The 22880-nt window shown below is 35.2% G+C and overlaps 1 protein-coding gene across 1 annotated transcript; it reads right to left on the bottom strand.

Moving 5' to 3' along the window:
• Positions 1-1887: 1887 nt before the first annotated feature.
• On the bottom strand, positions 1888-21150 carry LOC125862224 (CBS domain-containing protein CBSCBSPB3). Its single transcript, XM_049542251.1, has 14 exons — positions 20841-21150; positions 20061-20229; positions 19297-19429; positions 18673-18843; positions 14880-14958; positions 14675-14788; positions 14482-14548; positions 7174-7279; positions 7017-7075; positions 4448-4554; positions 4229-4365; positions 3010-3092; positions 2811-2900; positions 1888-2480 (listed from the first exon to the last, which is right to left on the bottom strand). The coding sequence occupies exons 1-14, from the start codon at positions 20975-20977 to the stop codon at positions 2310-2312; spliced, it is 1623 nt and encodes a 540-aa protein (XP_049398208.1). The 5' UTR covers positions 20978-21150; the 3' UTR covers positions 1888-2309.
• Between the last annotated feature and the right edge of the window lie 1730 nt (positions 21151-22880).

Raw genomic sequence — 22880 nt, 5'->3', positions numbered from 1 at the left:
ATTTTAGGTTTAGATATGACCAAGCCATTTTGAATAGCTATTTTCTTAAAAATGTCTAGATGCTTAATATGCATTTCAAGAGTCTTTGAGTATACCGAAATATCATCAATATAAACTATGATGAAATCCAAATAAGGATTAAAAATATCATTCATAATCTTTTGAAATTTCGAGGGAGCATTTTTTAAACCAAAGGGCATTACATTCCATTCATATTGTCCAAACGGAACATTAAATGACGTTCTATAAGAATGGTCTTTAAATATTTGGATTTGCCAATATCCAGATTTTAATTCAAATTTTGAAAAGATATTAGCATCATATAATCTTGATAATAAATCCCTTTTGTTTGGAATAGGATACCTAATCCATTTTAAAAATTTATTTAAAGGTTTATAATTTATAACTAACCTGGGAAGACCTCGTTCTTTTTCTGTTGCGTTATTAACATAAAAAGCAGTACACGACTATGATGATTTGGAAGGCTTTATCAAACCTTTTTGTAATAAATTATCAATTTCTTTTTTGCAGAATTCAACCAATTCGGTATTCATCTGACAAGGACGTGATTTGGTAGGGATATTTTCCTTAGAGAAATCATCTTCATATGGAAGAGTTACAATATGCTTTTTCCGATTCCAAAAGGCACTAGGATGATCAGCACAAATATCAATGGCCATTTTTTCAGAAATGAGTTTAATCTTTTCCTGTACTTTAGCAGATTTTAAAGTATCGAATATATTCATACTAAATATCTCAAGTTGTAAATAATCAATATGTTTTTGTTTCATTTCAATTAGAGCATTAATATCTCTAGAAATAGGCTCGGTGATAAAAGTATAACTAATATCTTGATTTTTATAAGTAACAGAAAATCCTTTAGCATTTATATTAGTAAAAGGATAAATTGCATTTATAAAAGGAGTTCCTAGAATGATATGAGGGTATAACTGATTTTTTACTAAGAAAAAGAAGTGAGGAATACAAACTTTATTCTGGCAAATACGAGTATTAGATAGTTTATACTTTATATCTAAAGCATGACCAGATGCAAATTTAACCATATGAGTTGATTTTCAAAATATTTAGTAGGCACTAGACCTTCTTGAATGCAACTCACATCAGCGCCACTATCAATCATAGCAATGTTAGTTATAGAAAAAATATTATCACTTAATATAGTACATTTAACATGCCATTTATGAGCTGTAACAGTTTGCATCATTCCTAAAAACATATTTTGTTTCGGATCAATATTCAAAGTGTTGGCAAGAGTATTTTCTTCAACAGTAGAATCATCAACCTTATTTTTTTCCTTTGCTATTAGCAGACTCAATCTGAGTAAGACGGTAATCACAAATAATATGATTTTGTTTAAGAAATTTAATTTCTTCCTTCAAATGTTCAATTTCTCCTTTTAAATCATCAAAAGAGGTATCGCAAATAATCATGATTTGTTTAGAAGAGAGTCTATTATGAACTTCAAACAAGGAGAAAGAAGCAGAATAATTAAACTCATCTTTAACCTTTTTCCAAAAAATATTCAAGTGTTTAAGTGAATTCAGAAGGCAACTTTTAAAGCTACAAATGATTTGGGCCTTTCAACAGTATAAAGTAAGAAATGATTTTTTTTTCTTTTTAATCAATTAACATAGAATATATATATATAATATCACAAATAAATCAATTATTATTTTCATTTTAATAACATAAAATATATAGTAAAATATAAAATATTTGTATTTAATAAATCTTATTTGAATAGGATAAATATTTGTTAGTAAAAAAATGTATTATCACAAAAAGAATTGTGTTTTTCAAATAATATATTTATTTTTTAAAAAACCATCAAATAACAAGGAACATTTTAAAATCAAACTATTAACAGAGGACATCTCTAGTTTAATTTGAATTTTAAAAGAGTTAAAATATAAGATGAGCAGCATGATACACATATGCTGTTATTTAGAGTAGTCGACATCCCCTGGAACTTGGGAAGAATTTACAAACTCCAGCAAAAGTAAGATGAAATGGTTAAATATTCTACCAAAATTGATTGATCTTACAACAGGCATCGTATGTCAGATTACTGCTGTAACTTAGACTGATAAATTCTCCTTTTCTTTTTTATTTTACCCCTCTTCTCAACCAGTTGGCATTAGGGAGTGGGAGAAAATTCATCCTACTGTTATATCAGCTGTTTAGACACCTCCCTTCTCGACCAATAATAAAAGTCAGGCCACCAAAACATCACACCAATCAACGGGATCTATCGCCTTTTTAGCAGAATAGAATCCTTAAAATTTGGCTTACCATGTATTGGTGCGCTTCAAGTAGGCCAATACACCAACACTTGTTAGCACAACAGCACCTGCAAAAATCCCCATGCGCACTGAACCCCATCCATCTTTCTCTACACAGGTACTACTCAATTCTTGCACTGATTTTACATCAGAGTAATCTAGATGCAATCTTAACACCTGCAAAATAAATGTAGCAGTCATGAAACTTGACAGATCCACTGACCAAAACAGATAGAATTGGAATTTTTCTCATAATCGCTGACTTTTGATGCTTTTTTCCGGACGAATTAACATATACATACAAATTGTTAAAATTATTGGTTTCATTTTTATGCCTTGTACAGCTAATTATCAAACTCCCTCATGCATTATGATCACAAATTCATTCTTCAACAACAGGATGTAATTGTTTGTGCCACATGATCATCCTCAAAATTGACAACCGTAACTTAAAATGTATTGAAGTCGACACAAGAGGAAAAGCATAAACAAGGAGCATTAGCATACCTTTAGTCCTAGTGATCTGGCGTGGCTAACTGCACCTACAAGATCACTATCAGTTGTCAGCAGAACTTTATCGCCTTCATCATCTTCATACTACAATAAGAACAGAAAAAGTTTCATACCACCTTCATCTCCATATACTACATGAAAAAACAGAAAAGAGAATTCATCAAGGCGGCACAAGATTCTTCTCAACACCTACCAAAAGTTGAGGACGATTTTGTTCATCTACTGCACCTAATCTTTGCATAACCGCAGTGACAAGCTCCAGTAAGCTCTCTGAGCCTGAGAAAGAAGAAGTGGAGGGTCAGATGTATGCTCTAAGAATTAAGTTAAACTAGTGCATGAATAGAACCTCGTAAGATTTTAGGGGGAATTCCTATGCAGTAAAAGACTTAACTCTTTGGTGTTGCTTCTTATAACTAAATTTACTTTACTGGATAGTAATGTTTTAGAAAACAATCCACCTTATTAAGCCACCTTGAATCCTGCATTGTAGTTGTAAAAGCACAACCATGAACGTGATAAGACTACTGAATGGCAAAGATTTCACTAAATAACATAGGGCCAAACTCTTTCAGGTTTTCAAGTTGCTAATATTAGCTTTTTAAAAGCTTGTATAATATGCACCATTACCAGCATCAGACCTCTGCTTCAATCAGACATTTTAACCTTATTCAAGGAAATCTGTCCTGTTCAACCAAAATTTACAGCGCTTTAATAATTGAAGTTCCAGTCTCTTCAGCTCGCACAATTCAAGGCTTAGTCAGACTCTAGTCTTTTAGTACAAAACTTCAGCAAAACAAAAACCTCAGAAATTCTCCACTTTTGGACTCCGGCAATGAACCACAAACTACATTCTCCAATGGCTAGGGAGGATATTCTCATGATAAAATGAAAAAATATTATCAAATACAGTTGCTGGAAGATATCTAAATGAGCTTCATAGCACCTCAGATTGCTAAAAGTGATAATTATCTATCGCAAAACACAGTTGTTCACAACAAAAACATACATTCACCAAAGTATTTCTAATAATGAAACAATCACAAGTAGAAACAAACAAACTACTCCCTTTGTTTCATTTTATGCATCTTAGTTTGACTAACCACAAAATTTAAGAATGTGAGAAGACTTTTGAATCATATGGTTCTAAGCTAAAAGTGTTATAACATGCCAAAGAATACTCTTTGAATCTTGTGAACTCGAAAGTGTTTATTGGTCAAATGGGAATGTTGGTATTTCAGATCTACTCTATATAGAAAAGTGGCATATATTATTGAACAGACAAAAAGTAAGGTCCGGTGCAAATTTAAATGGAGGCAGTATATCTTCTTGCGAAGGAAATCAAGTAAATTCAATGATACAGAAGGTTGAATAATGTTCCTAGTGCACAATGTAATAAAGTCTGCAGCACTCACCAAAATTAAATCTGTTGACACGACCTTTAAGGTCAACAAATTTGAAAGCAAATGTATTTCCAAGACCCAATGATGGATATCCAGATTTTCCTGCTTCTGCCCCTTCTGACATCATCAATTGAGACATAGACATCTCACTGTATGATAAGGAAATGAACAAAGCACGGTTAGCTTTTATATGCCCAGGTCATGAAAGCAACATCTAGGAAGCATAAGTACCTGAGAGTATCATAATCGTCAGGTGGCTCCAGGTTAAGTGCCGAATCCCAAAACTTCTGCATCATAGTATTGGCCATTTCATTGACAGCACCTGAGCTGTTCTCCACCTTTAGAAAAACAGCAAATATAAGACAACCTTCTCGGTATTGCACTCCTTCCTCAAAACTATGATACGCTCCTTTAGATAGATATCCTTTGTCAATCTGGACATTGAATTACTCGCCTTTTTTGGGCAAAATCTTTTTAAATTTTAAAGCTTACCCCAAACTTATACTCCCTCCGTCCCATTTTATGTGAGATAGTTTGACTCAACACAGAGTTTAAGAAAGAAAGGAAGACTTTTAAAACTTGTGGTCCAAAATTAATGATAGAAATTTGTGTAGCTGTAAATCATCTCATTAAGGGTAAAATAGACATTTATAGTTAAATTGTTACTAAATATAGAAATGTGTCATTCTTTTTGGGACTGACTAAAAAGGAAAGTAAGTCACATAAATTGGGACGGAGGGAGTATTAATTTATAGAAAAAAGAAAACTATCTATTTATGACCCCAGCTAATTCTATCCACCCTTTTTGGTCCTCTGATCTGGAAATGCATGTTCACCATGAAGAGATTGTTCATAGAATATGGGAAGATTATATTAAAGAATAGCTAGTTACTACCGTCTTCATTATTCATTCATCACTAATGGATCTTCATATCAAAGGCACGCTTAAGCCTTGAAGCGAGGCTCAAAAACGTGTTGAGCGCTTCGCCTCGCTTATGTGCGCTCCAGTGCCTTCATCAAGGTTCTAAGACAAACTCTTCCTTGTCAATGAGCCTCTTATGAAGAAGTGACACTAAACAATTGATATTTCACTTTATCATAAAAAAAAATTCAATTTCTTTGGTCATATATTTGTAATCATGTTTATAATGTATACATTTGTGTTTTTTCCTCCCTTTGCGCCTTTTTTCATTAAAAAAGCTCACACTTTATTTGCGCTTTGCGCTTAAAGCCCCCACGGACCTTAGACCCTTTTTGCTTTTTTGCCTTTGATAACAAAGACAAATTGTAATTTGATGAATTGTAGAAGCTAGTAATTGTGTTATTAGTAGTTATTCTTTCAATATCGTGTTATGATTTTAGGATGATTATTATCTAGTATATTATAAAAATGATAATTTTGTGCCAAACTTGTGTGTTTTTGATAGTTGTTAGAACTTATGTGTATAAATCATGTTTTATGTTGTTTTTGAAAAAAGTGAAATATGTTTCAAAAACTATGGTCAAACATAATTTGGTACTTCAATCCAAACTTCACTAAAACCTAGTATCCCAAATATATTTGGGAATCTATAGTCAAATGCTAGCTTAGAAACATTGGAAAGAATAAAACAAGTGTGCCTTCTTCAAGAATACAACATGTGTCTTCTACCCATTTCAAAATTGATCCCTCCATTGAGTTGATACATTCTAGGATAGAAGCCTAATGCAGAAAATATAACCACGATAGGTTTACAAAAGTATAAAACTTTTAGGATCACCAACTAATGAAACGATATAATATAGAACATCTAGATGTTCAATACTATTGAATACCGGTTTGCATGCCATATTAACCCAAAAACACTTGGACAGAGCTCTAAAGGGAATCTATGTAGCTCGTATCCTTCAAAATCATTGCCGCACTCTGTTGACCTGACATGATTTTTGTGTGTATGTGTCTGTGGGATCCACAATACATTTAGTCAACCTAACTTGTGCTCTTTGAATACGTTGTGGCTAAAGAAGTATAGGTTGACTATTGGTCTGATTTGAGTTTATGTGATATAAGTGTCTACAAAGAATTTAATTGTACTAGCTTTATAGCTAGTTTGGCCAAACTTGTAAAATCATCTTATTTTGAGAAGTGCTCTTTCCAAAAGTGTTTTTCAAAAAAATACTTTTGGTGAGAAGAACTTTGCATATCCCATAAATTCAAAAAACACTTTCGAGCAACAATTAGTGTTTGATCAATCTTTTTAAAAGTGCTTCTAAGTGTATTCATTTCAAACGTGCTTTAAAGAAAATACTTTCGGGAAAAAGCTACTTTTTTTAGATTCTGAAAAACAACTTCTGCCACTTCCTATAAGCACTTGTTTTCTCTTAAAAGCTTGGACAAACACCTCTCTTTTTTAAATAAGCACTATATGGAAAACAATACACTTTTCGCCTCTGAAAAATTTGGCCAAAGTCCAAACATGCTATTAGTTTACTAAAGTAAAACTTTAATTAATCATCAAAATATTTACTTATATATGTCGTGATATACATTTATTCTCTATATCTAAACACTCATACCCGTACACCTATATCCCCGAATTTCTAAAAAATATAAAATTTAGCTGATGATGAATCTGACTGCTAGATCCTCACCCGTGTCAGGTGCCCACATGTGTATCAAAGCAACAGTGCGCAAAATCATACATGAGAAAGAGGTCATTACGACGATCAAATTCACTTCCTATAAGCCAAAGTTACAAACTAGGAATTCATCTGTCATCACTTTTCAGACCTATAACATAAGAAATGATTAGAAGTTTACCATAGATATAGCTGCATGAGTTATCTGCAATACGTCTATGCAGGCGGCAACACATCCATCTGCAAAAATATAGGTTAAACTTGACAGCAAAACTCACTTTTCACTGTTAATATCAGAGCTAGAAAAATGTAGAAAATGTCAAGAAGCAAACACTCACCTCTATCTATAATAGGAAGGTGTAGAAACTTCCCATCATGCATTATATGCAGAGCTTCAAGTATTGTTGTCTCTAGTGTTGCGCATTCAGGGTTTGAGGTCATTACCTGAAAATATGACTAAGTCTCAGTAGAATTATTCTTCCTTGGATAAGAGACATACGACTAAGGAGAACCAAAAAAGAATTTTTGTGTATAATCCTGCATATTCTTGAATGCTATCAGTTCCAAGATGTAGTAGACCAAAAGAAACCTTTCCTCTACCAAGCTATTCAAGTTAAGAAGATATGAAAGCATGTATTATTTTATCTATAAGAAGGGTGTGTTCCGAGTGTGAAGTGGGACAGAAGGAGTATCAAAATTGTTCTTTTAGTAAAAACTTTCGACAAAGTCCAAAGAATTCAAGCCCGAAGTACCAAATAACATGTTATTTTTTCAACTATCAGGTCACTTATTTAACAATGGACTACATCCTCCAGTGACTTAATAATAATGCAATAGTTAGGGACTTGTCCCCTCCCATTTTAACCTGAGAGACACAACTGCACTTCCCCACGATCCTAATGTTCACATCCCTGCTGCAATACAACCTTCCTCAATGTGTGAACTTGGCCAGATCAGCTTAAATTTTCTATTACTAATCATCGAATATATTTTAACCACAGTTTTACAAATTGTCTTTTCTACTTCTCAATGGTATAAACAACAACCTTGAAGATTTCATGAATTTAATATCCATGGTCTTCGGGCCAGCTTGCACACACCTCGACTTAGCCCTGTGCATACTTTGGTATATACCGAATTACCTTGCAGAAGCTGAAATTTCAGTGCCATGATTTCTGTTTTACAATATTTGGTATGCAATTTTAAAAGTTTGGTAATCGGCACGGAATTCGGTATTTACAAAAAATACCAAAATATCAAATATTGAACCAAAATATTTAATTACATATACAATAAATATTTTACAATATTAAATATCTAAACATCAACTAATTAAAGGTCTAAAATCCTAAATTTAATTGATTAGAGAATATTAAAAGACTAATAATATTTTATTAGAACTAACAAATATTTATAATTTAAAATGATAAAATAGTACTACTACCAAAATGGCAATACCATCTTGGGAATTGCCACATTAGTTTAGACACCCAACTTATAGAGTTGTGTACCTTTTCATTCTTACTTATAAGAATCTGTAAACAACAACAACAACAACAACAACAACCCAGTGAAATCCCACTAGGTGGGGTCTGGGGAGGGTAGATAGTACGCAGACCTTGCCACTACCTCGTGGAGGTAGAGAGGCTGTTTCCAAGAGACCCTCAGCTCAAGAACATCAAATCTAAGTGCCAGGAGAGATATATGCAAACATAATAACTTATACAACAGTTAGCGTAATTAGTGTAATCCCGCATGTGGTGTCTGGGAAGGGTGGTGTGAACACAGACCTTACCCCTATCTTGTAAAGGCAAAGAGGTGGTTTTTCATAGACCCTCAGCTCACTATAAACATTTTAAAGTAAGAATGAGAACTTCATTGAAATGCTCGAGACCCGATGAAATAAATGGGATCACTTCTGAGGGACTCATTCTCATTGAGAATGATTCTAATCTAGTTTTCTCAAAGGATTTGCTTTCTTCGAATATTTTTGCATGTTTAAGGTATTGATATGATATAGTTGAGACATTTCTTGAAAATATTTCTCTATTTTTGCATGTGTAAGGTATTGAAGAAGTTGGGGTTCAAGCAAGACGCAGAAGTAGGTGGAGAATTATACCAGCCAACACATGGTGGACAATTTGGAAGGATAGAAATGCTAGGTGTTTTGAGAGCATAGAGAATAGTATAGAGCAGATCAAATTGAATTGTATCTTGATTCTATGTTTTTGGTGTAATTAGATCTGGTCTAATGATCCTATATCTATTATTGATGTGTTAGACTCATTATAGACACAGGATCATAGGTTCTGGAATTACTTGTAAATATGGCCCTAGTACAGCCCATGTACTTATAAATACTGAATCATACCAAATTTATTTATTTATTTATTTATTTTATTTGAAACTGGTAACTTAACATACCAAATTAATTTGGTATAGTAATGATAAAATATTTTTTAAAATTGAAAACTATGATTACCTAACTGAAGTTTTCAATATTGTACCATTAACACCCAACCTTAATTAATTCTAATGGGTTCCTACTACCTCCCATCGGCATAGGTATCAAGTAACTTTGCTCATCAAGAACTGGACAAATGGAAAGAAATCACAATGTTGGTCGCCTATGTTGCGCGGACTCTTCATATTTGCAGGCGAACCCGTCTCAACGCGACACTGGTGCAGGCGTGGGTGCGGGGTGCGTGTCGGATTCGGTCAATCCGATCCGGACACTTTGACCGAAGCCGAGAAAAAATTTGGGGAAGAAAAAATCAGTTTCCGGCGACTTAAAGATGACAAAGCTTGAAAAAGTACAGAGGAGAAGAAAGAAGAGTTTTTTCTTGAAAAAGTACACGGAACAGTATTTTTTTTATCTTTCTTGAAAAAGTACAGAGTCTTTTCAATTTTTCTTGAAAAAGAACTCCAAGAGGCAAAAACGAAGGGTTTCTCAAAATAAGTGTATTTTTTTATAAAATAAATTATATTTTTCATGTTATATATTCTCTCTCATCATAAACAGGAAAGGGGACAAAGGGTCTCCTTGTCTAAGACCTCTTTCAGTAGGAAAAAAACCTACAGGTTCTCCATTAACCAAAATGGAGAACCTGGTGGTTTTAATACAGAACTCAATCCACTTGAGCCATGTAGGGCCAAAACTCATTTGTCTAAGAGTGTTGATCAGGAAGTCCCAATTAAGATGGTCATAGGCTTTTCCAATATCCAGTTTGCACATTACTCCTAGCACATCTCCTCTAATCCTAGTATCAATACATTCACTAGCAATTAAAGCAACATCCATTATTTGTCTCCCTTTAATGAAAGACATTTGATTTTGACTAGCCTGTCTATCACCCTCTTCAGCCTTTCTGCCAACACTTTGGCAATTATTTTATAAACCCCAGTAATGAGACTAATTGGTCTGAAGTCTCTTAGATCATTTGCCCCCGCCTTCTTAGGAATTAGAGCCACAAAGGTAGCATTGAAACTCTTCTCAAAACTTTGGTGACAGTGAAAGTTTTGGAAGGTCAGCATCAGATCTTCCTTTATAGTTTCCCAGAATGCCTGAAAGAAGGCCATGGTGTAACCATCAGGCCCAGGTGCTTTATCACAAGCACACAATCTTATCCCTTCTAGCACCTCATCCTCACTGAATTCTCTAGATAACCAGCTCTGCTCCTCCATTGTTATTCTCTGTACGTTAAGAATATTTAGTGAGAGTCTCCAGTTTTCTACCTCCTTATACAAATGGTGGTAAAAATCCACAATGGAGTTCTTGATTTCCACTGGCACAGAGGATAACTCTCCGTTAATCATTAATGACTCAATGGTGTTGATTCTCTTGTGAGTTGTTGCCATTCTATGGAAATACTTCGTATTTTTATCGCCATTCTTGATCCACTGAATTCTGGACCTCTGTCTTCAAAAAAATTCTTCATTTTTTGCCACCTCCTCGTATTCCATGGCCAAGTGTACCTTTAGTATCTGTTCATCATCAGTAAGAGATCTAGACTCTTGAGTAACTTCCATGTCCCTTATCAGACTCAAAATTTGCTCCTTCCTTGCCTTCCAGTTCTCCCTATTCTCTCTACTCCATTCCTTCAGTTTTGTTTTAAGCAGCCTCAACTTAGTAGCTAGTTTGTAGTCCGGTCTTCCGGACACTTCAAAGGAGCTCCACCATTCATGAACTTTACTTTTGAAACCCTCTACATTAAGCCACCACTTTTCAAACTTGAAATAAGATCTCCTGAAGGCATTATTCCCACATGTTAAGACAATGGGATTATGGTCGGACCCCAAGTTAGGCAGAGTACATTGCATAATTTGAAGGAACATTTCATCCCATGGGAACGAGTATAAAAATCTGTCAATCCTGGAGGTATTCCTATGGTTTGCCCCTCCTCTCCAAGTGTATGAGCCCCCAAATAAAGGGGGGTCAATCAGCTCCAATTCATTGATACAGCTGGGCAAATCTATCATGGCTCTAGAAAGCCTGATACAGTTGGTTTTCTCGGAAGGGAACCTAGTAGTATTGAAATCCCCACATACTACCCAGGGCCCTTCACACAGACTCCTCATAGCTCCTAATTCTTCCCACAACTCCATCCTTTCATTTCTATCACAAGATGCATAAACTGCTGTGAGAAACCAAGCTAGTTCTTGATTAACTCCACATAATTTACAAGTAATTGATTGGTTCCCATATTCCACCGTCTCCCCTTTCCATGATCTTTTGTCCCACTTAACTAAAATTCCACCCTTGCTACCGATCGCTTCCAGCCATATTCCCCCCATCCACCTATTCCCCCCTAATTGTTGTATATAATCCCCCACTGCCCCATTTAGCTTTGTCTCCATCAAAACCATAATATCTACCCCCTCCGATTGTATTCTGCTTTTCACCAAATTTCTTTTATTCTCCATGTTTAAACCCCTAACATTCCATGATAGAATTTTTAAATTCATTGTAACTGGGTGGCATAATTTCCCCCCTGCTTCTAGATTCACTCCTAGGTTCTCCATCTTTGAACTTCACATCGAAGATCAAATTTTTGAGCTCTTTAGGGATTATTTGATTGTCCTTATGTTCTGTAGCACTCGAGGTAAGGAGCCTTCCTTTTCCCTTCTTTGATCAATTTTTAACAGAAGGGTCAAAGCTTCCCCAAAACAACCATCAAAAGACATTCCAAACATTTGGCTGAGTCGGAGGATATTGTCTTGTACCCATTGGTTTGTTTTCCCCTCTACCTCTTTGCTGCATTCAGAGGCATCACAATTGAGAGGTGTCAAATCACTAAGAGGAATTAATTGTTGAGAATTCCCCTTTACCTCCCCTTCCTTAGTTTTATCACTTGTCTCCCTTATTTTCGACATAGTCGACTTTGAACGACGCTTCTCTATATCGTCCAGCTGCAGAGACTTCGTCTGAATAGCTCTTCCTAACACTTCACTCCACATACTTTGTTCTATGCATGTTGACAGTGTATTTTGGGCTTCTGTATTAACTGGCCAAATGTTAATATTTTTAATAAAAGGCTTCAACAACCTTTGTTGGGCTTTTATTTAAATGGGTCGGCTGGCCCAAATAATTTGATTGGGGTTTCACTTGACCTGCAGCAGTGGGGCCCCCATATGCATGTCCCATCACATCCACGAGATCATTTCCCTCTCTCCTTAGCCCAATTCTCTGTGAAGTCAACATTTGCTTTATGGCATCAACAGCTTTATCCACATGGCTACTGGACACCACAACATTCCTTAAATGCATATCATTATCCACAAGATCCTTTCTCTCTCTCCTTTGCCCTAATCCCTGGGAAGTCAACATTTGCTTTAGGGAGTTAGCAGCTTTATCCCTTTCCTTTTCTAGCCTAGGACTGACTTCTTGGTAGTCAAGCTCAACCACCTCAGATCTGCGAAATCTTGTCGGAGCTTCAACCCAAACTTGAAGGGAAAAAATCAAACCACCATCTTGAATTTCAACTTCCCTGGGAATATTTTCAATGGGGCCTTTCACTTTGATTCGAGCCCATCTCAGATGGTTTTTTATCGTGGTTTCTTCTGCTTAGTTAAGTGTCTTATGAATATGTTATAAAATCATGCTTTTGAAAGGAGCTATTCTATGATATGAAGTAATGATTGGATTGCTATGACTCGATTCCTACTTTTCCAAGTATTATGATATGATTATGATTATGCTTATTTTTGTTGGGTTTACTTAGCACCGAGAGGACTTTGGAATGAAGGCTCTACTGTTAGTAGAGGCTTGGTCTTTAGAAGCAATTTCCTTGTCCCTAACTACGTGCCCCGTAGGATTTATCTTAGAAAGACATAGCTAGTGAATCCACCGAAGCTAATATGTATGGTCCTTACCTTGGCAAGTAGGACAATCTCTTTTCGGTGAATTCCATGTTATAACTCACATGGTCTATGTCAATTAATGGTGAAATATCCCACAAAAGAACTTTGTTTTTCTTCAAAGGTTTTTACGACTTCCTTAATGATTTGAGTTAAGCTTTCCTATGACTTTTCAAATGTTGCATTGACTTTGTTCCATGATTCATGCTTTTGCTTGATAAGCTTTACTATGTTTTACTTGGTCATGCATTATCATGTTTTGAACTTGCCATATTATCACGTTTACGTTAATGCATGTTTCCCATATTCAGTACATTCAAAGTGCTAATGCATATTGTGCCTATATTGTTTTATAATATAGGATCTTACACTCCTCCGGCTGGTCGCGGCTAGTTGGATTGCTCCACTTAGCACTTGGATTGGTGAGTGCTCATGGTTCGAGGGCAAGGCCATTGTCATTTTGTTGCTTTTGATGTCTTTTCAGTTTTCAAACTTTGTACGAGGTTTAGGGGTTTGTCCTAACCACATCTATTGACGTAGAAGGCTTTGTCAAACATAGTTGATTTTCACATTATGTTAAGTCATGTACTCTTTTGATATTTCCTATGAGTGGAAAGAGTTTTGAAACTTATATCTCGTCCTTATGTTGAAATCTTTTTATTTGATATTCATAGTGTCATGCTTATGTCAAGTGGCTTGTTGAGGTCCTATTTGTCATGTCACATCTAGAGTGTACTTTGGGTAGTGACACTAAGACTAGTATTTCTCAACTTTTTTTTATTTACCTTTTCTCTTCTCAATGAAATGACTCATTCTTTCTTTTCTTCTAGTATGCAAGTCCTCTTATTCTGCTACGTCTAATCTTTATTAACTTCTCTTTTCTACTTTCCTAGTATAATTACTAAAGTAATCAAAGCTAGAATTTAATATTGCAAATTAATTATGTTTCGAGTTGATTAATTGTAAATGAAAATTTATTTCCTGTGATAGAAGCTATCTTTTAATGGTTTCCATTTGAAACTTTTTTCTAATAATTTCATCATCATTATATACTAGATAATAAGACAAATAATTTTAATTGCACTTGATTATTATAAGTCCTTTAATCTATTTACAGTCAGCAGTATCTAACTTTCGGTAAGAATTGTGTGCTTCACTTCTCACTTATGAATTTAAGCCTCATAGGTTTTGTATGTTTTTGCACTTTGTGCTGTCAAAAACAGTAGAGTACAGAAAATATTTGGAACTCAATGGAATTAAGATAGCTAGAGATGAGGAGAAAACAAAACCTTTTCCACCAGTGTCAGCTCAGGGGATAGATTTTGTGCTACAACACGCATAAGAATATCTTTTGAGCTGCATCACAATACCAGCAGACATCTATTAGCTATCCACTACGTAATTGCCAAGCGGTTGGCATGAGAAGATAATAACATTAGTAGATGTACATAGAATTGGAGCTTGTTAAGGAAAAGTAAATACGTTAATATCCCTTGAATTTTGTTTCCAACAGTAATTAAAGCTGAGTTGACCCGTAATTCTCGCATCTTCTTAGCAGCAACATACACAGGATCTGAGGGGCATACTATTGCCACCCTGATGACATATAACAAGATCAAAATCACGCACTAAAAGTCAATCTGAACACATTCTCAAATTTAAGAGGTGGAGGAAAGTTGAACTGTACTTGGTATTTTCAGAAACAATGGCTGACAAAGAGGGCTTGAATATCAGCTCCCGCAGGGTTTCTATAAATGCAGATGGAGCTGAAACAGAGTGCAGAAACCATAAGGCGGCAGATTACCATACTTCGGACATATAAGTTTACTAGGAGCTCAAAGTAATCAGGAGCAATCTGCTGTAAGCAACAAATTGAGAGGAATGCAAATTGACCAAGCATCAAGTATAGAGAGCTTATATTGCTTGTATATGTTAGCTAAGCAAACTTGGGTTCATGTCTACCTAATCATCAACTTTGTTTCAAAGTAAAACACTCAACTCAACATATCCATTCACTGGTAATGGCCTTTCTGAAGCCAAAAAAGTCCATGAAAAGCACATCACAAGCATTGATCTAGCATTTGGTCGCATACCTGCTGTTAAAAGATGTATAAATCATAACTCTCTACCAAATAGCACTTCAAATGTAATGGCAATTCTAGCCCACTCTACTTTAAAAATAAATTAAAAACATATGTTCCTAAATTACGCTCTCTTAAATAGGCCTAGGGGTTGAACCGATCTCAACCAAGCTGTCAAAGTCTCTTTAATGTTCAGTTCTACGTAGTGCTACTCCATTAAAAAAATAAAATATATAACAAATTGATTGGTTAAGAAAAATATAAGTATTAGTAGTTTAATTTGGTGAATGCATTCAAGTATGATTGAATTATACATATTATTAGTTGAAATTAGAACTCAAATTTAAATAGCATTAACTTAATATTGAACACAACATAGAACTTTACTTTCAGGCAAAACTCTAAAAATTATAAAATAAATCAACATTAAATTCAAGAAATTTGTACAATTTTACATTTCTTTAATGTTTGAGTTCTTAAATTTAAAATGTTAACTACATTTTGCACCACCCATAAAATAATTTTAAGTAATGATGTCTATAAAAAGTTTAATTACATCAAATTAGGCAGAATAGATTGTGACCACCCTAAACTTGTCGAGTTTTATTTGGTGCACACCAAAACTTCGTGTTGGCTTAATTATCCCCCTCAACTTGGTTATTTCATAGCCACAACCCCCCTGAACGCTTACAATCCATGAATGTGTGACACACACGCTGCCACATGGGTTTTTTGTCCACATGGCTTTATTTAGAATAAAATATATATTTTTATCTTTCTAAGATCACTAATTATTTAAATCACCTTTTCCGGGTCAGTTCCGTAAAAATAAAAATGGAAAACAATATTTTGACTATAATTTTTTTTTTGAACTGGTAATTTGTATTCTTCAGCATCAAGGGGTAAGTTGGCCACCTCCAAAAAGTTTACAGTAAAAGACTGAAAAAATACTTACAAAGATCCTATAAAAATCCACTAGTTGGATTTCCTCTTCTATATTTTGTTCTTTACACTAAAAACCTAGAGCGGTAATAACTTTCCACTTAATCTTCTGTAAAGAGCACTCTTCTCCTTTAAAGATCCTCTAGTTCCTCTCCTTCCCGATGTTCCACCAGATGCAAGCTGGGATGGTCTTCCACCATTTTTTCTGGCTCTTACTTCCTCCTCTCCTGATCCAACAACTAAGCAGGTCTGCAGTGTGCTCAGGCATGATCCAAAGTATTCCGACAATAGTAGTGAATAATGCCCACACTTGTGTTGTAACTTTACAATGCAGGAATAGGTGTTTGCTGGTTTCTAATGCCTCCTTGCATAGCAAGCATCTAGAGGCTATGTTGATCCCCCTCTTTTGTAGTGCCTCATGTGTCGAGCATGCTTTCCTAGCTACCAGCCAAGTGCACTTCACTTTAATGGAACCACACTCTTCCAGAGTCCATGGTCCTGTTGACCTGCCTGTAGAACTCATTATTGTGGTGCCCCCAAATGAGGTTGTTAGGGTCCAAGTTAGTACCTGGTAAATTTCCTATCAAGGATAGGAGTTTTGATACACATGCCACTTCCCAATCATTTAAGAACTTTCTAAAGATCAAGTTCCGACCTTGAGGAGACCACTTCTTGTATGTTGAAGTTAGGATTCAGGCTAATTAAAAACAAGCTAGGAAACAAAGATTGATGATTCCCATGACCACTCCAATTCCCTTTCCAGAATAGAACCTTATCTCCCCCTTCCAATTTTAACTCTTAGGCTTGAGAGAACCAGGGATGACAACCAGAGATTCCCGATTGACTTCTAAGCCCCCACCCCATAGGTGTCAGACACCTCATTTGTGTACCTCTGGCCCTTTTGGCCATACTTACACAAAATTACCTCCTTCCATAAGGAATGCTCCTCTTGGGCAAATCTCCAAAGGCGTTTTTTGAGCAAACTCTTATTTTGCAACTTAAGGTTCCTCACTCCCAATCCTCCAAATTTCTTACTTTGTTGGACTGTGATCCATTTCACCAAGTTAAAACTCTTCTCAATCTTGTTTCCTTGCCTCAAGAAGTTCCTCGACAGATTGTCTAATATTTTCACCACCTTGTCAGGGGTTGGAAATAAGGACATCACACAGGTTGGCGATGAGTCTAGGACTGCATTTATCAATACAACTCCACCACGTGATTTCCAGAGAGCTAGTTTCTTCTCTGTTTTCTCTATTATTCCATCACATATATTCATTTTTTTTTAAATAGGTTTGTATTCACACAAAAGAACTCATCAGAATCGATAAGGTGGGATTTACAAACCCCCGGGGGGTGCCACCATACTCAAAACCAAAAAGACAACTATATTTACAATTGGCTTTTAAACCAGAACACTATGTCATTAGCATATAGTGGATGAGTCACCTCCAAAATTTCGTTGTTCCTGTTCTTAATGGTGAAACCCCTTTATCTAGTTATTTGTTGCAGCCTTCCTCATCAGACTATCCAACCCCTCCATAGCTATAATGAACAGAAAAGGGATTGGGGATTCCCTTGTCTAAGGCCTCTTTCACCTGGAAAAAAACCAGCAGGTTTTCCATTTATCAGAATGGAGAACCTGGTAGTTTTAATACAGAATGCTATCCATTTAAGCCACCTGTTCCCCAATATCATTTTCCTAATTGTATTCAACAAGAAATTTCAGTTAAGGTGATCAAAAGCCTTTTCTATGACTAGCACTCTAGCTTGCACATAATTCCTAGAACTTCTTCTCTAATCCTAGTGTCAATGCACTCACTAGCAATAAGATCAACATCCATTATTTGCCTCCCTTTGATGAAAGCCATCTGATTGTTGTTTATAACCCTGTTGATTAATTTCTTTAGTCTCTCCGACAACACCTTTGCTATGATTTTATAGACCCCAAAGATCAAGCTGATGGTCTGAAGTCTCTTAGATCATTTGCCCCTACCCTCTTAGGGATCAAAGCTATAAAAGTGGCATTGAAGCTCTTCTCAAACTTCTGGTGTGAGTGGAATCTATGGAGTGTCTACATCAGTTCCCCCTTTGATGTTTCCCAAAAGGCATGGAAGAAAGCCATAATCAAGCCATCTGGGCCAACAGCTTTATCTTCAACACACATCTTAAAACCTGCATATACCTCTTCTTCCTGAAAAACTCCTTCCAAACTCTCTTTTTCCTCTGTTGAGATTCTTTGTACTTCAGGTATGTTCAAAGAAGGTCTCTAGTTTTCTGTTTCTTTGTAAAGATTTTGGCAGAAGTCCACAATAGATCCCCTGATGGCTACAGGGTCATTTGATTGTTCCCCATTGATCATCAGGGAGACAGTAGATAACGCATAATATTAATTTTGGTACATAATCGCAGCAACTAACTCTTTCACCAAGCAGTATTATCAAATGGAGCACAACTAACCCGAGAAGTTGTTCCCCCACTGTCGTTCAACTCCTTCAACAGCTGCAGCAATTGCACTTCCCTGTTCTGCAGCCTTCTCCATCCTTGATATAGCATCAAAAAGGCATTTTGTGATATCCAGCAATGCTATAACTTCACCATTTTCCACAACAGGAAGATGGCGGAATTTACCTGTTGATATGAGCAAAACAAGACAACTTAAAAATCAGAATAAAGAAATAAGTCTCTTATCAGATTACTTCAAGGTAGAAATTTGTAAATACACACTGAATGTAGGGTATAAAAGTTCTATTAGGAAAAAGAAATACTAGTATTAATAATCTAGCAGGTTTAACACCAGATCAACGTGTATCTCAAGTACAAGACAAGCCCATTAACAAGCAGCTTCCAACTTCGTAAACTAAAGCAATATGCCCTGTCCTGTGCCAGTTTCAATTGCTACTTCACAATTTTCATGCTAGTCACGGTCACAGGAATGGAAAAGGCAATACTAATCCTGCTATATTAATTTTAAAGTAATTCATTGATGAAACTAGGTCCAGGTCTATGAACATTTGTTATGATCTCCACTCTTTTTTAATGGGGGAGAGAGATAATATGAATATAATATGTCAAAAAAGACACCTTGCACCATCTTCTGAAGGGCTTCAATAGCCAACGAATCTGCAGTCACAAAAATGGGGTTCCTGGTCATGACCTTCGAAATAATTGTTTGCTCAGGCCTCAACTCCTCAGCTATAACCCTAGTTGCAATATCCTACACAGAAATCCGAATGTAAAAAATCAATAAGGTAAGAAAGCGAGAAAGAACTAATTCTCAATGCTTCTATAAGTGTCTTTAGTTTTACTTTTGTAAATGTACCTTCCCTAAGAGTTGTCACTTCCCTTCATTTTAATAGTCTAACAACTCTCTAGTCTACTCATAGATAAGGGAGGAATAGCCTTGCCATGAAGTTGGGGGTTCTTGTCACCAAGGGAAAAGCAGGAAAAAGACACCATTGGGCTCCTGTGGATTTTGGGGAGAAGAGTTGGGTTTTACCATATCTAGAACAAAATACTCAAATAAAATGAAAAAAAAAAGATATAACAGCCTCCTGATCTACTTATCTATTTGTTTGGTCTCATTGAACACTATCAAGTTCATTGAATGTTAATTATACAAAACTCTATAATTATTTTTTTGATAAAGGTATCACTCTATAATTGATAGAATGAATATTTTTGTTCTTCTTGAACCAACTAAGTTCTGCAGAGATGCATAAACCCTAGAGTTTTAAAAAAAAAAATTACAAGAAGCAGTACACCAAACATGTGAATGCATTCACCAAAGCAATAACATAAAATGAAAAAAGAAAAAGGGAGCAAGAAAATGATCATTTTCAGAAGACCTTGTCAGTTACTATGCCAGAGAGTAAGGCATTTGCGTCAGTCAGTAGAACAGCATCAATTCGTCTTGCTGCCATCCGCCGACATGCCTCAGACACGGTGGTTCCCTCCGGAATTGTCAGTGCCTTCGATAACCTTAGCTTTTTCACTGTTCTCTCCCCAGCAACGGACCTAAAAGAAGACATGTGAGCATCCAAATGAACAAATCACACCCACCACCATGCATAAACACTATCACAAAAGTAAGATGCACACTAGCATTTTGTAAATTATATGGTTTCCCCTACAACAACTGTTTTTTTGTTACCAAAAGTTCTCTTTCAAACTTGATGAAACTTTTTGTAAAGGTAAAGGTAATATTATTAAAACAGTAGCAAGAAGGTACTAGAAAAGATGATAAAATTACAGTTTCCCTATTGAGTCAAAAAGATTTCCCAAAATTGTCTGAACATTTAATACAGAATTTGTAAACATTTAAGCTTTAGAAAAGAAATATGGTCTGGCCTTCATTCAAAGCATCTCATGTTTCTTTCGAGCCACATATTTTGCACCTGCTGTTGACCTTGCCAACATGTTGTAGCTTCCTTGCATCTAACCGACACAAATTCACTATGTTTTCTTGAGTTTTTTCTGTTATTATCTATTGAAGTTTCTGAGGACGTATTGCTTTAATTTCAATAGATAATAGGTTAATCGGATCAGGTGTAGTAGATTGAATGAAAAGCAAATAGGTTGACTTCCATATAATAAAACATAGAAAGAAAGAGATATTTGTATCTTACGTGTGAGGTGGAGAAGAAGGCTTGCTCTGGCTAGTAGGATTGGTGTCAGATTGATTGACAGATTTCTTCAAAGTTGAAACGTTTCGTTTCTGTACCAAACTATTGCGCCTGGGCGCTGGAGGCACTTGACTACTCATATTTTTTTCCAGAATTTAAACATACATACATACATATGATAATAATACGTCTAAGGCATCAACAAATCCAGAGAGAATTCAATGGGGTTTGGGAGGTGGCTGGGAAGATTTGCCGTGCCCTAACCCAAACCCTCTCCTCTCCAAATCTTTTTCTTTTGCTCTCTCTCCCACCTCTTTATTTTCTCATCTACCTTTTTCTTAACTTCTCTTTTCTTACCCTACGCGGATGGTTTTGTTTTGTTGCACTCAAAATTTTACATCTCATAGCTATGTTACTACTCCCTCCGTCCCTTTTTACTTGTCCATATTTCCTTTTTTGGATGTCCCTATTTACTTGTCCATTTTCACAAATCAAGAAAAGACAACAAATTTTTTCCTATTATACCCTTGTAAAAGTGTGTTGTTTCCCTCCAATTTATTTCACTTGGAAGTGATTGTAATTTTGAAATGAAAAGTTGTCATAAGGGTAAAATTGTAACTTCACTGTGCTAATCATTGTTGCCTTAATCTGTGTGCCATTTCTAAAGTGGACAAGTAAAAAGGGACGGAGGGAGTATGTTGGTTCACTTTTATTTGTCGTACTTTTTGAAAGTTAATTTAGCATTCTCAAAGTTAAATTATATTATACTAGATAAATTACATGTGTTTCGCACGGGATTGAACTATTTTATTAAGGTTACATATGACCATTCTGTAATATTCGTATTTTCAATATATACACTACATTGTAAAAAGTAGTTTGTCTTAAGGTAAAGCGGTCCTCCGAAATCTTAAAGTGCTATATTTTTTTAATTTTCGTCTTTGTTATACAAAAATTATGAGTCATTGAGAGATTTTGAAGTATAAGAAAGAAGTCTAAGAAAATCTCCATGGAAATAGTTGGTCAGAAGTAATCAAATTTTCTAAATTCCAAAAAGTTATACAGAACAACATCAGACTTTAAAGAAGAGACAAAAAAGTGTCGAACAACGACACTTCCAAATAAAGTGAAACATCATGTCCATACAAGAACATAATTAATTAAATTCAAATTGAGGACCTTCGGCTCTTTTCTTATGAACCTCCATCAATCTCTTTTTTATTATAGTATGTAGTATCATGTAAATGTTAAAAATGACCCTAAAATTATTAGTATCACAAATATTTTTCCTCATTGTCTCAAAATAGTCATTACTATTGCTTAGATTTCATATCACCGGCCCCAACTTATTTAGAATTGAACCATAGTTATTGTTATGGTTATAGTATGCAGTTACAAAGAATTAATGCAATTATCAACCAAGTAGTAGGTGGCATCTGAATGAAACTGTTCACAACTAGATATTCTAAACCAAAATTTTGACACATAACATATCAAAATCTCAGAGCATGATTTTCTGAGCACTTGAACTCACAAAAATCCACAAATAATAATAATAATAACGATCTTACTTTCCTAACAATCAAGAAGAAAAAAGCATGTTGCTTAACATATTTTTCAAAGGTTGTATCCATATTTACAGTTTACAAATTCAATTGAAAGAAGTCAAAAGAAAGAGTTATTATTTCTTTATAAAATAAAAAAAAAACAAAAAACTTTATCAAAAGAAAGAGTTCTCACTAAAGTAAAAATGATCTTTAATGACAATTAATAGTTTAATTGTCGCTAAATATGTATTTTCAGAGGCAGTTGGTACTCTCTATAAATGTCCCTAAAGTCTATAGCAACATTGAATCTAATGAGGATTAATTAATGTCGGTAAAGGCTCTAGAACTCTTCGTTAATGTGCACATTTACTGCAGATAAAAACTATTTTTGTTATAGTGTATTTTGGACATTTGTTAGGTTCAAGAAAACTTGATCTCTTATTATGCCCAAAAAGAAGAGACGAAGAAATATGGCTAATTAGTTAACTTGCGTTAA

Source organism: Solanum stenotomum, chromosome 4 (assembly GCF_019186545.1).
Source record: "Solanum stenotomum isolate F172 chromosome 4, ASM1918654v1, whole genome shotgun sequence".
Lineage (NCBI taxonomy): Eukaryota > Viridiplantae > Streptophyta > Magnoliopsida > Solanales > Solanaceae > Solanum > Solanum stenotomum.
This window is presented reverse-complemented; position numbering and strand designations above follow the sequence as displayed.

Coding starts and splice junctions, on each gene's coding strand:
- LOC125862224 (XM_049542251.1), bottom strand. CDS start 20,977: ATGAGTAGTCAAGTGCCTCCAGCGCCCAGGCGCAATAGTTTGGTACAG. Junction 20,230..20,840: donor CCTTCTTCTCCACCTCACAC/GTAAGATACAAA, acceptor GTCTTCTTTTAG/GTCCGTTGCTGGGGAGAGAA. Junction 7,280..14,481: donor AGCTGACACTGGTGGAAAAG/GTTTTGTTTTCT, acceptor TCATATTTTCAG/GTAATGACCTCAAACCCTGA.